The following is a 16,187-nucleotide window of genomic DNA, read 5'->3' on the forward strand; positions in this document are numbered from 1 at the left end:
TATCTGATATTCGAATTCGAATCCGATTAGAATTCGAATAATTTGTATATATAAAAAACATAATTTTTCCTTATCCAACTGATTTTTCATTATTAAATTTTTTTTATTATATATTATATTATTTATATAATAAATAAATATAATAATATAATAATATAATAATATTATATTATTTATAAAAAAAATTAATTAAATAAAATAATATATATCATATATTATTTCAAATCAGATATTATCAAATTCTAAATGTTAATATTCAAATCCATATCCAATAAGGATTCGAATATTTAAAATTATCCGAATTTGAATTTGATATCTAATTTTTTGAATTTGATTTCAAATTTTCGACTATCCATTTACACCTCTGTACCTCATCCAACCTTTTGTGGGGATATCCCTAATATTACCTATATCATGGGGGGAAAATATTAAAATACCCAATAATTTAACCGACTATTAAAAAACCCAAAAAAAAAAGAAAACGAGTTGTCTTCAATTCATTTGGCTTTGTAACTTCCACTGTTCCCATCACTTAAAATCCGTACAATAATCATCATCATCTTCTTTTTTTTTTTTTTTTTTTTTAAATATTTAATCTCAAAACATCGATTTCTACGCCACAACGACAACAACGAAAACTGCTATTAACAATGCCGATCTGATCATCTCTTTGAGCTTTGAAGAACTTCTGAGAGAAGCGATTCTCACTGAAACAACGTTTTATGGCTCTTCACTACGCTGCTGCTACTGCTTTCTGCTTTAATGGCGTTGCTTCACACCCTCGAATTTCGATCAATCGTCTCTCCACTTCAACAAGGGAATCCATTAAATCAACAACGCCTTTTAATTTTCCCTCGTTGTCTCCTGTTCATCGTCTGCGTAGATTTCAAGGTACAAGTCTTTGAATCTCACTCTCTCACTAGGTTTCTTGAAAAAAATTGTTCTTTTTTTTTGTGTGTGGTGAAATTTTAGTTTGATTCGTCGAGAATGATCTTAGTTTCGAGTTTTGAGTCACTGAGAACGATGAGTTATAGTTGCAGAACTTTGAATTAGCGTTCTTCCTCGTCTTGCAAGTAGCTTAATTTTGCCTCTTTATTAGAATTTAAACACTTTGCCAGAATTCGAATGATGTAGTTCGTCTGATTTATTTACATTAATCAGTCTAATTTTAGTTTTTTTTTATTCTGATTTTGATAAGCTGGTAGTTTTAGTTTGTTGATTCTCTTTGTTAGTTAATATTAATTTCTTAATTCGAGTTTCAATTCCATTTTCTTTTGTTTACCTGTATGAGATATGGTCATAGAGTTTTGTTACCAGCTTGGTTTATGTTGAATTTTTTCTAAGTATTGAAGTTTTATCCCAACGGAATTGTGTCTCGACCTGACACAAAATGAACTTTAATTTCGAGCTTGTTGATAGCTATATTTACATGGAATTTTTCTACTTAGAAATTTTTATGCATATATCCATTCGTAATTTTAGCTTGGTTGGCCTAACCAGCTTTATCAGTAATTTCCCAAACTAACATAACAAATTTTGTAACAACATAAAAAAATTCCTATGTGCAAAACTTTTCACACTGGTGCTCACCCCTAGTTTCTTGGATGTAATGTGGCTCACTCTAGCATAAAGTTAGCAAATTGATGAACACGACAAGCTTCTTGGATGTATTGGGTATCACACCAACGCAATGTTCGTAAGTTGTGGATCACCCTAAGCTTCTTGGATGTATCAGAGATCACACCTATTTAACCTTTGTAAATTTGTATTGCTCTTCTTTTCCATGTCAAGGATTGCACCTGCATAAGATTAGTCCAAGCTTCTCGAATTCATCGAGGATCACACACTAGAAACTTCGCAAATTGGTAACCATCCTGAGCATCTCGTGTATATCGAGATCACATCAGTATAAACTCCCTTGTCTAGTGATGATTCCGAGCTTCTAAGATATATCAGGGACAATACTAGCATTAATACTTAATAATTCCAAATTGGGCTTCTCAGAAGGACCAGTTGATTCCGATTAGACTACCATTCATTCCACAAGGCTCGATTCAATATTTAATAAGCAACTTCTTTTTTAGTATATTTTGATAAAAGCTGTTATTCATTTCACGATATGTTTAGGTAAATAGTAAATTTCAACTAAAACAATCAAACTTCATTTATTGAAATGAAAAACCTTGGTGGAAATATTTCGAGATACAGTAAATATCGATCAAGATATTCATTTTTCAAAAGAATATTCTAAAATTTATTAATAAAATGTGTAAATTGATAAAAGAATAAGTTGGTTGTAGAATACACTTAGAATTGTAAACTACGCAGTATTCTTTCATTAGTATAAATAAATCTTTACTATTATAGTGAGAGTAGGCTGAAGAGGTGTTTGTTTACACCAAAATATGGGAGACAAAAATTCTCCCACTTTTACATTTAACCTCACTATTATCAAGGTCATTTTGGTCAAAAGGAATAGAGTTTCAATGCCATGACTTCCTATAACCACGTTTGTTAGTTTTTAACTTTCTAAAATTATAAAATATCCTTTTTATTATTATATCTACAAGAGTTAATATTTTAATTAAAAAAATCTTATAATATATTAAAGGATTTTGTTAACGTGTGCCCTAAGGTCACACATTAAAGTGAAGTACATACACTTTGGAAATTGGATTTTGTAACGAAATTGCCCTTAAAAAATTATTTTTTACCAAAATACCCTCAGAGTCCAATTTCCAAAGTGTGTTTATTGCACTTTAACGTTAGCAAGATCCTATATTAAATTGACTATTTCAAATTTTAGAATAACTATTAAAAATGTAAATAATGTATAAATCCTAACTTTTGTAATACATTTGGGTTTGCACATGCCACTTCTAGTTATGATTAATAGATATTTACGTATCTTATTTTGATTATCCTGAGCAAATTAGCACGTCATAAAAGGACACATGCAATCATATATTTCCTAATTACTTGGATATATTAATAATCTATTCATAATATTAAAAAAATAAAATTATAATTTATTTAATGGTTTCTTTATATGATCAAGTGTTTTAGCATGAAGGCGTACGTGATTAATGAGACATTATTATTTTATTTTCATGGAGAATGTTGTTTTTGGTTGTCAGGCTCTCATATACGTGAGTGACCACCTAGCAAAATGCTATTGATCTTAGTTCCATACTCTAAATGGTTGTGTTGTATTTGGATGACTTATGGGTATATTTTTATGTATGTTGTATCATTTCCAATAATTTTAATGGAAAATTTCTCAATGTTCCCATCATTTCCATGAAAATCGTTTTTATTTCCACCTTGATCAAACTATTTCTATGAAATATTTCCGTTTCTAAGTTGATGAAATAAATATTAAAACCAAAATTTAATATCTTGCTTGATGGTATTTTCTAATTTCCTTAGATCCAAATTTTGTGGGTGAAGTTTGATAGTTTCGTACTCCTTTCGCCATCTACCTAGTTTCTTGGGTGAAATGATTGTAGTCAAGAAATTTTGAATTTCTTGGAACATGTATCGAGAGAAATAACTTTATTTTATCCATTATATCTCAATCAAAAGCATCCATGGCTGTTGTAATACATCACTTTGCATGCCTTTGATATTTTTGACATTTAGTTATTTGATTTTCGATTAGGGAAATCCCACGCTACTTTTAAAAGTTTGGAGTTACGATCATTCATGAATTTTAGGGTGTGAATGGTCACCCAAAACAATATTCTTTTGAAAATACTTTTTCAAGAAAAGTGACTCTTGTGGTCAAATCTTAAGATTTGGGTAATGGGATTTGGTTGAAGAGTGGGGAAGGTCTTATGCACCCCATTGTCCTCATTGTCAAGATGGTTACCATGTAAACTTGGCCATTTATGGAAACTGGAGATGGTATGTGGAGGCAAAATATGAGAAAATGGAGGTTTTAGATTAAAAACCTTCCCAATTATTGATCTAAGCATTAGGATGACCCAATTAGTATGGCAAACCCTTGAGCAAGTCCAGTTTGTGCTAAATGATAAATAAAAATACAAAAAATAGGTGTTGATGGTAGATAAGGTCTTTGTAGAAAATCTCTCTTTTCACCGATCCAAAAGAGCCACTATCCGCTGTGGGGGTGTCTTCCCTTTTATAGCTTTCTCAGCTAGTCTCTATGAGCAATGTGGACGCTGACAGGTGGCTCAATCTTACTAGTGCCTCGAAAGATACCTCCACTACCTCCACAGACTATGGGTGGCGTCCTCTAAACAGTTCTAACGATCACGTTCTCTTTGTCTGTACATCTCATCATTGTGTTCCCCACATGTTATTGGCATTATCAGATATCATTCTTTCCTCCAATAAACGGCTCACACCTATCCCTTTGTCAGTATTAGTCTCCGTGGAGGCTTGGGATTGATGTGATCCTGTTGGGTGGATATGCCTAGACTGGACGTCCTCCTGATTGGGCCAAGTGTCCCTCCACGTGACGTCACACATCCTCGTGGAGTACTTGTCGATGCCGAAGCTCCGTGGTATCATAAGTGTGGCTCATGATGTGGCTAGAATGCTATGTCGTTGTCCAGAGCGTTCGCACCTTCATTCGCCCGCATGAGCCAATTCGACCCCAAAGCCCTCAAGTGTATATTCCTTGGTTACTCTCCAAACTAAAAAGGGTCAAATGCTATTTCCTTGTTCCAAAAAGACTATACACTTACATGGATGTTACTTTCTTTGAACATCAACCTTACTACCCCAAATCTGATATTCAGGGGGAGAATCTCATACAGGAATACCAGCTTTGGGATATTGATGCCACAACAACCAACAATCACCCAAGTCCACAAGTCACCATCCCTCCTATCTCCACTACTCCTACTCACAGTCACCAAACAGAAACAGAATCTGAAAATCTTCCACCTCCTTCAACTCTTGTCCAATGTCCGAAACCTGCAACCAATGGTGAGTTCATTGAATATTCTCGGAAGGAGAAGATTCAAGAAGATTTAGAGTAACAAGCACCTCCCGAGCAAAGTCAAGAATCTGAATCGAATGCAAGAACACATGAAACTTCACTAGGTAATACTAGCTCTGAATTTAACTAATGAGTCTACTGCTAATGACCTTGATTGTCCCATTGCTTTAAGGAAAGGTAGGAAGTCATGTACTAGTCATCCAATCTACAACTTTGTCTCTTATAAAGGGTTGTCACCTAGCTTCCAAACATTTGTAACTAATCTGAACAAAGTTTATAGGTTCCTAAATCCATTCAAGAAGCCATTTCAATTCCGGAATGGAAAACTGCAGTATGGGAAGAAATGCAGGCACTAAAGAAAAATGGAACTTGGGAGATTTCAGATCTACCGAGTGGGAAATATCTAGTAGGATGTAAATGGATATTCACCGTCAAATACAAGGCTGATGGAAGCATGGAAAAATTTTTAAGCGCAACTGGTTTCAAAAGGGTTCACTCAATCCTATGGCATTGACTACCAAGAGACGTTTGCTCTAGTAGCCAAATTAAACACTATCCGGGTACCACTATCATTGGCTGCCAATCTTGACTGGCCTATTCACCAACTTGATGTTAATAGAGACCTTACGAAAGAAGTCTATATGGACATTCCTCCTGGTTGTGAAACACAGGCAACTATGAATAAGGTATGTAAGCTCAAGAAATCCCTTTATGGACTGAAGCAATGAGAGCTTGGTTTGACAGGTTCAGCAAAACAGTGAAGAAGTGGGGTATTCTCAGTGTTAAGTAGATCACACTTTGTTTATCAAACACTCAATCGAAGGAAAATTGGCGATTCGCATTGTGTATATAGATGACATCATCTTAATAGGTGATTATGAAGATGAACTAATCAAGCTCAAAACCTTACTTGTCAAAGAATTCGAAACCAAGGATCTTGGGAGCCTAAAATACTTTCTTGGAATGGAGGTAGCTTGGTCAAGAAAGGGAATTTCAGTGTCACAACGGAAGTATGTACTAGATCTTCTTAAAGAGAAAGGAATGCTTGGGTGCAAACCGACTGAAACATCTATGGACTCAAGTACTAAGCTTGGAGCTAATAAGGACAGTGTTCCAGTGGACAAAGGCAGATATCAAAGACTTGTTGGGAAGCTGATTTATCTCTCGCACACCAGACCTGATATTGGGTCCTCGGTTAGTGTAGTCAGTCAATTCATGAGTGATCCAACTGAAGAACATATGGAAACTGTCAACTGGATACTAAGGTACCTTAAAATGACACTAGGTGAAGGCTTGTACTTCAGGAAAAACACAAGGAAAGATATTGAAGTGTTTGCTGATGCTAACTGGGCCGGATCAATAATTGACCGAAGGTCAATATTTGGTTATTGTACGTATGTGTGAGGAAACCTAGTAACATGGAACCAGTATTTTCTCGGAGCAGTGCAGAAGCGGAGTTCAGAGCTATGACACTCGGAATTTGTGAGGGAATATGATTGGAAAGACAAATGAGGGAACTAGGAATCATCACTTTTGAACCAATGAAGGTATTTTGTGACAATCAGTCAGCCATTAACATTGCAAAGAATTTGGTGCATCACAACAAGACAAAACATGTGGAGATAGATTGCCACTTCATAAAGGAGAAGATAGAAAATGGGATAGTTAGTCTACTATACACGTCAACAAGTCAACAAATAGCAGATATCCTCACCAAAGCTCTACCAAGGAAGAAGTTTGAAGAATTGAGTACCAAGCTTGGCTTGATTAATATCTAGGCTTAGCTTGAGGGGGAGTGTGGAAATATCCAATCCCTGATTTTCAAGGATACTGATACAACAATTTGATTTTATTATTAGTTGACTGCGTTAATTTAGGAATAAGGAGATTCTGGAAAATTCCTGATATCTCTATTAGTTTGTTTCTGTTGAATAATTTTGATTATTAGAGTGTTAATTCTGATTATTAGAGTGTTTTTTTAATTAGTTGTCCTTTTTAGTCTTTTCCATTGTTTAGTCTTGTAATTCTTAGTTAAAGCCTAATTAGGGCAGATAATAATAATATAACTCTTTTCTCTTTAATCTTCAATTTGGTATCAGAGCAAGGCTCTCTCGATCTCAATTACTGCTTCGTCTGCTACACCTTCATCATCTTCCTCTTTCTTAAATCACCTCCACACTTCTCGTCTTCAATCCCTATCACCCCTACGGGGGTTCTCCTCCACTCTACACCTAATCGCATCAAGCGATAGGGGTTCTAGATCTATTTGAAGCCTGTGATCAGACTGTTCTATCAGCAAGGTTGTTGTTTGGAGTTAACAATAACAACAACATGATGATATAGTGTTGGTTTATCATCAACGATAACAGCAGAGGTGCTGTTTGTCATTCACGACAGCAGTAGAAGTGTTGTTTGGTTTCCACGACAGCAGTAGCAGTGCTGTTTGACTTCCACGACAACAGTAGAAGTGCTGTTTGACTTCCACGACAGCAGCAGTAGTGCAGTTTGACTTCCACGGCAACTGCAGAGGTGCAGTTGGGTCTTACGATTACTACAGAGATGCAGTTTGGGTCTGGCGAATATAGCAGAATCCTTATTTGAGGTTTATCATCACTGCAGAGGTGCAGCTAGGTGTCCACGATCACAACAGACCCTGTGTTGGAGGCTGCAAACACCTACAATCACTGCAGAGGTGCAGTTTGTGGTTTAGGATCACAGCAGACCTTATTTTGGAGGCTGCGATCACTGCAGATTTATTCTCGGGAGGCTGCGATCACCCTAGATCCTTTGGCTGGAAGTTACGATCACTTTAGTTTTTTTTGTTTTGGTGTTTGACAATAACAACAGCAGAAAAAAAAATAAATAAAAAATAAATAGACATTGTTTTTAGTTTGACCTCCCTTCAAGCCAAAATACATAGACATTTTTTTTATGGTCTCTGAAATGTCTTCTTCCAGGCATCCAAATTACCACTGTGAAGTTAGATGGTCCAAATTATCTTCTTTGGGCTCGATCGGTTGAAATGTTTATTGGTGGAAAAGGAAAGATAGGTTATCTCATAGGGGCGGAAAAAAAACCTGCACCAACTGAAACTACTTATCCCCAATGGTTTGCTAATGACTCTATGGTCCGATCTTGGCTAGTTACATCTATGCAACCACACATTGCTGCTGGTTTCATGTTCTCCAAGACAGCAAAACAGATATGGGATTCCGCAGAGAATATCTATTCGCAACGTCAAAACAATGTCCGGATCTTTAATTTGGAACGTGATATTTCCCGCATTTCACAAGGTGACTCTTCAGTCACCTCTTATATATCACAGTTACGTGCTCGATGGGAAGAGTTAACCTTCTACTCCTCGTCCTATGCTTGGAAGGACTCTGTTGATGAGGCATTATATGCATCGATTCTAGATAAGAATCGAGTATTTCAGTTTCTAGCTGGACTCCGGGATGAGTATGCGAGATTTCATTGGGTATGGATCCTTTTCCATCCCTACAGACTGCATATTCTTATGTCTTGGCTGATGAGGGTCGTCGCGTTACTGTACTACCTCATTCTTCAGGAGATCACTCAGCTATGCTTGCTCGCCTACCTTCCCCACAGCCTCCTAGTGGGTCTCTACCTATCCGTCAGCGACATAAGTGTGATCATTGTGGGAAGTTGGGTCATGTGAAGGCTCGGTGTTATGCACTTCATGGTCGTCCTCCTCATCAACAACGACACCAGTCTCAACGTTCTTAAGCTATGTAGTCTCTCAGCCAACTACTGATCTAGCACCTCCTGCAGCTACTACCATCTCCTCAGATTCGGTTTCTCTATCCCAAGCCGAGCTTGACAAGTTCAGGAAATTCTTCAATCAGATGGAGACTTCATCTCAGCCAGTATTTACATTCGCTAACTCAGGTACCTTTGCATCTGCACACAGTGTTTCCACCACTTCCTCACCATGGATCATTGATTCTGGTGCCACTGATAACATGACTGGTATGTCCTCCATTTTTAAAACCTATAGTGTTTGTTCTGGTCATCGTAAGGTTCGCTTTGCGGATGGGTCTTTATCTTCTATAGCTGGTCAATGTCATTTACCTGTTACATTTTCTTTATCCTTAACTAAAACACTACATGTTCCTCAACTTACTACTAACCTGATCTCCGTTAGTAGTCTTACCAAAAATTTGAATTGTAGTGTAATATTTTATCCTTCTCATTGTGTCTTTCAGGATCTGGAGTCGAAGAGGACGATTGGCACTGGACGTGAAGTGAATGGCTTGTATATCTTGGACGTACCCAGTTCACCTAGCACTTATTCTGTTTTTAAGTTTAGTAGTAGTAGTTACTCTAATAAAACTTTTGTAATGCGTTGGCATTTACGCTTAGGCCATATTTCCTTTGGCTATTTGAAACACATGTTCCCTGATTTATTTAATAATAATACTTTACTTGATTTTTCTTGTGAAACCTGTCAATTAGCTAAACATGTGTGTTCTTGTTATCCTATTAGCATGAATACTACTGCACCTGCTATGTTTGACCTAATTCATTCTGATGTGTGGGGTCCTTCCCCTGTCACATCCACTCTTGGTTTTCGTTATTTTGTCTTATTTATCAATGACCACAGTCGTACCGCTTGGGTCTATCTTATGAAACACAAGAGTGAAGTTTATGGGATCTTCAAGCAATTTCTTGCTATGGTTCATACCCAGTTTGGTTGTGCTGTCAAAACCTTCCATTCTGATCATGGTACAGAGTACACCTATAGTGAGGTTGTGAAACTTTGTTTAGAGTCTGGCATTGAGCACCAAATGTCCAATGTCAAGACTCCTCAACAAAATGGTCGATCCGAAAGAAAAAATCGTCATATTCTGGAGTTAGCCCGTGCCCTCTCTATTGGCATGAACGTGCCACAATCTTATTGGGCCGATGCAGTTCTTACTGCTGTTTACATTATTAATCGATCCTCCTCCCGAGCTCTTCAGTTTGCCACGCCCCTCTCTCTGCTCCTTCCAGATCGTCCATTATTTTCACTTCCTCCCCCGCGTGTTTGGGTGTGTCTGTTTTGTTCAACTTCTTGACCAAACTCGTACTAAACTTGACCCTAAGGCCATGAAATGTATTTTTTTGGATTATTCCTCTACCTAGAAAAGATACCGTTGTTACCATCCTCCTTCTCGCCGGCGCTTCATTTCTCGGGATGTTTCGTTTTTTGAACATACTCCGTACTACAATGGGTCCGTTGGCATTCAATCTGAGTGGTTTCCCTTAGATTTCTTTGATGATCCCTTACCTTCCTTATTTCCCCTTCCCATGCCCGTTCCTCCTTCTTCACCCTCTGTCAGTCTATCACATCCTCCACTGCAGGTTTACTTTCGACGTCTACGCAATACTACCATCACTCCTATGCCAGGTCAGCTCGCCTCCTCGCCTCCAGCTCCGCCTCCGTCTGTACCTTGTGATGATCGTCCTATTGCCATTCGTAAGGGTAAGCGCACTTGTACTTATCCTATTTCTAATTATATATCTGATTTTGTCCTCTTACCCTCCTATCGGAGTTTTCTTGCCTCTGTTTCTCTTTTTACTACTGTTGCAGATGCTATTACCCATCCTGAGTGGCGAGCAGCTATGATTGATGAATTAACTGCTCTAGAAAAGACTCAAACTTGGGAAATTGTACCTCTTCCGCCTGGAAGGAAAGCTGTGGGTTGTCACTGGGTCTTCACACTTAAGCATAATCCGGATGGTTCTATTGCTCGTTATAAGGCCCGTCTGGTGGCCAAGGGTTATGCTCAGACTTATGGGATTGATTATCAGGAGACGTTTGCTTCGGTTGCCAAAATGACCACTATTCGCGTTCTCCTTTCTGTTGCCGCTATTAAAGGGTGGGCTCTCTTTCAGTTGGATGTGAAGAATGCCTTTCTCAATGGTGATCTTCAGGAAGAAGTCTATATGATCCAACCTCCTAGGTTTCTTATATCTGCTTCTCCTACACATGTATGTCGCCTTTGTCGTTCTCTTTATGGCCTAAAACAGTTTCCTCGTGTATGGTCTGAGCGCTTTACTAAGACCATACAGCAGTTTGGATTCCATCAGAGTTCTGCTGATCACACCCTCTTCTTACGTCATTCCCACGGCAAAACCGTTGCTTTAATTGTTTATGTGGATGACATTGTTCTTATGGAGATGATAATGATGGCATTACCGAGGTCAAAACTTACTTAGGACGTCAATTTGAGATTAAAGACTTGGGGCATCTTCGCTATTTTCTAGGTATTGAGGTTGCGCGATCCCATTCTGGTATCTTTATTTCTCAACGTAAGTATGTCTTCGATTTACTCAGTGACTCTGGTCAGCTTGGTTCTCGTCCAGCTGATACTCCTATTGAGCAGAATCACAGGTTGGCTGATTCTGAGGGGGAGTGTTTGTCAGATATTGGTCAGTATCAACGCCTTGTGGGTAAATTGATCTACTTGTCTATGACTCGCCCCGACATTGCCTATGCTGTTAGTGTTGTAAGCCAGTTTATGCACTTGCCTCGAACATCTCATCTTACTGCTGTCTATCGCATTTTAGATATCTTAAGGGACGTCCTGGTCGAGGTATTTTGTTTAGTAATCATGGTCATCTTCGCATTGAGGCGTGGACAGATGCAGATTATGCTGGGTCAGTGACTGATAGACGATCCACTTCGGGGTACTGTACTAAAGTTGGTGGCAACTTGAAACTTGACGTAGTAAGAAGCAGGATGTGGTTTGTCGGTCCAGTGCTGAGTCAGAATACAGAGTTATGGCACTTGGAGTGTGTGAGTTGTTGTGGCTCAAGACCTTACTAGTTGACTTGTGTCTTTCCATAACAGTCCCTTTTTCGTTATATTGTGATAATAAATCAGCCATTAACATATCAACAAATCCGGTTCAGCATGACAGAACAAAACATATTGAAGTTGATCGACATTTTATTAGAGAGAAGATTGTTTCTGGGCAGATTTGTACTCCGTTTGTTCCAACATCTCAACAACTCGCCGATATTCTTACTAAAGGTGTTAGTAAAACTACCTTTGAAGGTGTCTTATCCAAGTTGGGCATTGTTGATATCCATGCACCAACTTGAGGGAGAGTGTGGAATAATTCTGATTATTAGAGTGTTAATTCTGATTATTAGAGTGTTTTTTTAGTTAGTTGTCCTTTTTAGTCTTTTCCATTGTTTAGTCTTGTAATTCTTAGTTAAAGCCTAATTAGGGCAGATAATAATAATATTACTCTTATCTCTCTAATCTTCAATTGTTTCCTATTTTGTGGTTTCCTATATTTGTAGTTGGCTGATTTGGTGGTAATTAGTATATTGTTATCGAATATAGTGAAAGGAACTTTTCTTTCTTCCATTATATACAGGCTGTACATTTTATCATTAAAAATTAAGAGATAATTTTTTCTTCTCTAAGATCAACACAAGATGAGCTGAAGATTGAAAGAACCAAGGTAGCATGCAGTTCTGCTTAGAAGTCTGTTCTTAGGCTCTTCTTCTTTTAACCCTTTCATTTTCCTTTTATTAGTCTTAGAAGCATGTGTGTGCAAAAGAGGGTACGATGCCTTTGAATAAGGACCCGAAAATGGATTATTGGAGGAGAATCCTAGATCTAGAATCTATTTTCATTAAAATCATGCATAAGAGGGCATGATAAACGTATTGGAGGCCTCTCTTTAGAGTGATACCCTTTGTTTATACCTAAATCAAAATCTCTTTCAAGGTAAACTTGCAGTCATATAATATAATTCTCAATAAAGCAAAATTAGAGGGATATTCTCTCATAGGATCACCTTCCTCTTTCTTATGTTAAATCAGAGTCCTCTTGAAGGAAACAATTCATGCATCATTCCATAAATTTTCACTCTTTAAAGCATTTCCCAAATGAATGGGAGAATTTTTGTAAAATAGTGGTGGAGCTGAAAATTTGGGCTCGTTTATGACATATGGTTCTCCCAAAAAAGAAAGATTTTTGGGGTGATTCCAATTATAAGAAGACCTTTTTTATGTCAACTTTATGCTCACCAAAAGGCTCAACAATATTTTAAGCCATTTAGGAGTTATAACGCAAAGAAGTGGCATGTGTCCGTGCCAATATAAAGTCAGGGACAACAATTTCTGAAGGCTATATCTCCCAAACCAGAGTTTCAAATTGCTCAGTTCTTTTTTCTGTAGAATCATTATGAAGTCTATTTAGTGCTTCTAAAAAATTTCCTCAAATCGAAGTTGGTTAGCTTGGGGTTTGGTAGGGATTTCTACCCAATAGTCTAAATTGCAGATTGCTGAAATTTCATTCCATACAGGTTTTAGCACATGAATTTTTGCATTTGCATCCAAATCCTATTTTGTGCCGTTTTTTACTTAATATTTAACATGAATTGGACTTGCTCAAGGGTTTCCTGCGTTAATTGGGTCATCCTAATGCTTATGTCCAAAATTGGGAAGGCTTCTAATCTAAAACCTTCATTTTCTCATATTTTGGCTCCACACACCATCTCAAGTTTTCCAAACTGACCAAGTTCTCAAGGTCACCATCTTGATAATGGGGAAAGTGGCGTGCCTAACACCTTCCCCACTCTTCAATTGAATCCCCTTACCCAAATTTTTAAGGTTTGAGCATAGGAACCACTTTTCTTGGACAGAGATTTTCTAAAGGAAATCTATTTTGAGTGATCATTCACACCCTAAAACTCATGAATGTTCGCGACTCCAAACTTTTAGAAGTAGTGTGGGATTTCCCTAGCCGAAATTCACATAGCTACCATACATAAAAACATCCTCTGCTAGGTGCACTATGAATGATCTTATTTTCCTCAATTTCTCACTATTGAGCTTCTAGAGGCCGAGATCAGAGAAAGTCAATGTGGTTTGGGGTTCTCCCCAACTCTTTTGCACAAGAGTCTGCAAAGTGTTGAATCCAACGCATGTACTTCATTCTTTTAGAAGTGTCCTTGCAACTAGGGGAAAACCCAATATTTTTATATTTAAATGGGTACATTTGTTTTGATTAAAACATGTTTCTTAGCCTCATAGGTTACGATATGTCCTTGTTCACGACTCTGATGTGCATTTTAAAAAAGATTAGATAGGTTAATCAAAGATTTCTTCTGGCATTGTGAGAAAGTGACACAAAATACTACTTTGTTAATCAGCAAAATAATGTGCATGGCTCTCCATGGGAATTGGCTTTGTCATTTTAGATAATAACCATCTGTGGTATGGTGCATAATTCTTTCCAAGTATGGAAATAGGCATTTCTGATGGGAGAGTGTTGTTTTTTGTGCTCTAATACGTTTGCATTGGGTGGATAGGTATTCAAATAGGCTCTTGGAAATATCCAATAGGGAATTTATTGTGATAAGACCCACTTTTGGGAAAATCGATGCTTTTGCTTAAACCCTTCTAAAAAAAGAATTCTTTCTTTCATTCTCTTTCTCCCCCAAAAATAAACATTCGGTACAAGATTTCATGCTTTGGGAACTTGGCACTTTGGATTCAGGATGTGAAGAATTTGGAGATTGAGTCTGTCTCTTTCTTTCTCTCACGTAGATGGGATGTGAAATAGTGGGTTTAGAGTTGGAATGGTCTATTCTCAATGAATTCCTTTTACTCCATTTTGGACACATCCACTAACTTTCTTGGCTTGTTTGAGTGGGCTTTTTTAGTCTCTTATAAGGCCCAGCTTCTTTGGATAAAACCTTAACATTGCATAACTTGATTTTCCATAGATGGATATGTGACTTTTTATGTGAACCATCTCATGCTTCAAACCTTGCAAAGGAGATTTTGGGCACTTTCTTCTCACAGTTTGGTACACATTGGACTATGACGAGCTTTGTGAGATTTGCATTTAGTAGTTGGTATGAAGGCTTTATTTCCTAGAAGACAATTATTGTGGAGATTTTTCTATTTGCAGTTTGCTAGAGCATTTGCAAGGCTATTGGTGGAAAAAAAGGTGATCAAACCATGTCTTCAATATCAAAACACTCAGGTACTAGTGGTCAAAAATGTTTACTGAGCAATGTTGTTTTTGATGACTTTTTGTGTTTGGATTGAGAGAAATTGAGAGGAGAGAAGAAAAAATAAATGAGTTTCTCTTCATTTCTCTTGTTTGGATTGTTAAGTGAGCAGAGAAGAGAAATGAATTGGAGAGAAGAGAAGAGAAAAAAAGGTAAGTTTCCTTTCTCTCCAAAAGTGGAGAGAAGATGAGAGAAATGGAGAGAAAATCTTTTAAAATATTTTATAATTCCAACTATGCCCCTAGATCTCTTTTAAGATATTTTATTTCTCTCTTGTCAATCCAAACATGGTGGAGAGAAATTGAGTTTCTCTTCTCTTCTGTCCACGTCTCTCAATCCAAACAAGGTGTAATGGGATGCCATCTATATAATAGAACACAACGGTGGACCCCACTCCTTTGTCTCAAGATTTATACCACATAAAGAGATTATTATAATGGATGGTCAAGAGATATGATAGATTGTTACCAAAACAAAATAAAAAATGATTGGATGGACTTCTAGGAAGAAGAGACATGGAGACTAACCTACATTATAGAAGAAAGTTACAAAGATATACCTTTTACATACAAATCCCATTCTTGTGTTTTCCCTACTGATGGCTAATGGCAAAGCGGATGAGTTAGAAAAAAGAGGGATTGTAAGGGCAGTTGGTACATTTGTGTGGAGATGCCATTCCAATGCAGTTTCAATCTTATTGTTTCTTTCTTTTCTTCATCTCTTTGTAATCTGTCTTTTTGTTTTATTTCAAAACAAATTTCAATTACGAATTGAAAAAAATAAAATTTGAAAGGAAAAAAGAAACAAAAGAGGAAATTTATAGGCTTTTGGATAGCAAAGATTGAACTCCTTTACTTGCACTTCTAAGAGCAATAAGTAAAGTCCCTATGGATACTATTTTTTAATACAAAAATAAAAATAAATTACACTAAAAATTGTACTCTTATTGCTAACAGTCTCAGACAGGAGTATGCCATTTTATCATGTGGATGCTAACAGGATTTTATAATCATTAAAATAAAATGGAAATTATTCTGAATTTGGTAATAGTGGAATGCTTCCGTATGCTTTATACTCGAGCTACATCATTCAAATTTTATAGAGATATTGATTCTATGCATTCAAGTGCAGGACACTAGCATTCTTATTCTATGCGTTCAGGTTCTTTTATAATG

General features: G+C 37.0%; 1 protein-coding gene across 3 annotated transcripts in view; it reads left to right on the forward strand.

Moving 5' to 3' along the window:
• Nucleotides 1–580: 580 nt before the first annotated feature.
• LOC147394198 (putative fructokinase-6, chloroplastic) overlaps nucleotides 581–16,187 on the forward strand; it is a 34,644-nt gene continuing 19,037 nt past the window's right edge. Inside the window, exon 1 of one of the 3 annotated variants that reach the window (XM_086454327.1) lies at nucleotides 581–891. In XM_086454327.1, coding sequence (XP_086310453.1) covers nucleotides 723–891 — 169 coding nt within the window. In that variant the 5' untranslated portion in view covers nucleotides 581–722. Of the gene's footprint in view, nucleotides 892–14,944; nucleotides 14,985–16,187 lie in introns of those variants that run through there. The other 2 variants (XM_086454326.1, XM_086454328.1) reach the window with 2 other exon arrangements.

Source organism: Akebia trifoliata, chromosome 9, assembly GCF_017979445.1.
Source record: "Akebia trifoliata isolate Shusen 1 chromosome 9, ASM1797944v1, whole genome shotgun sequence".
NCBI lineage: Eukaryota > Viridiplantae > Streptophyta > Magnoliopsida > Ranunculales > Lardizabalaceae > Akebia > Akebia trifoliata.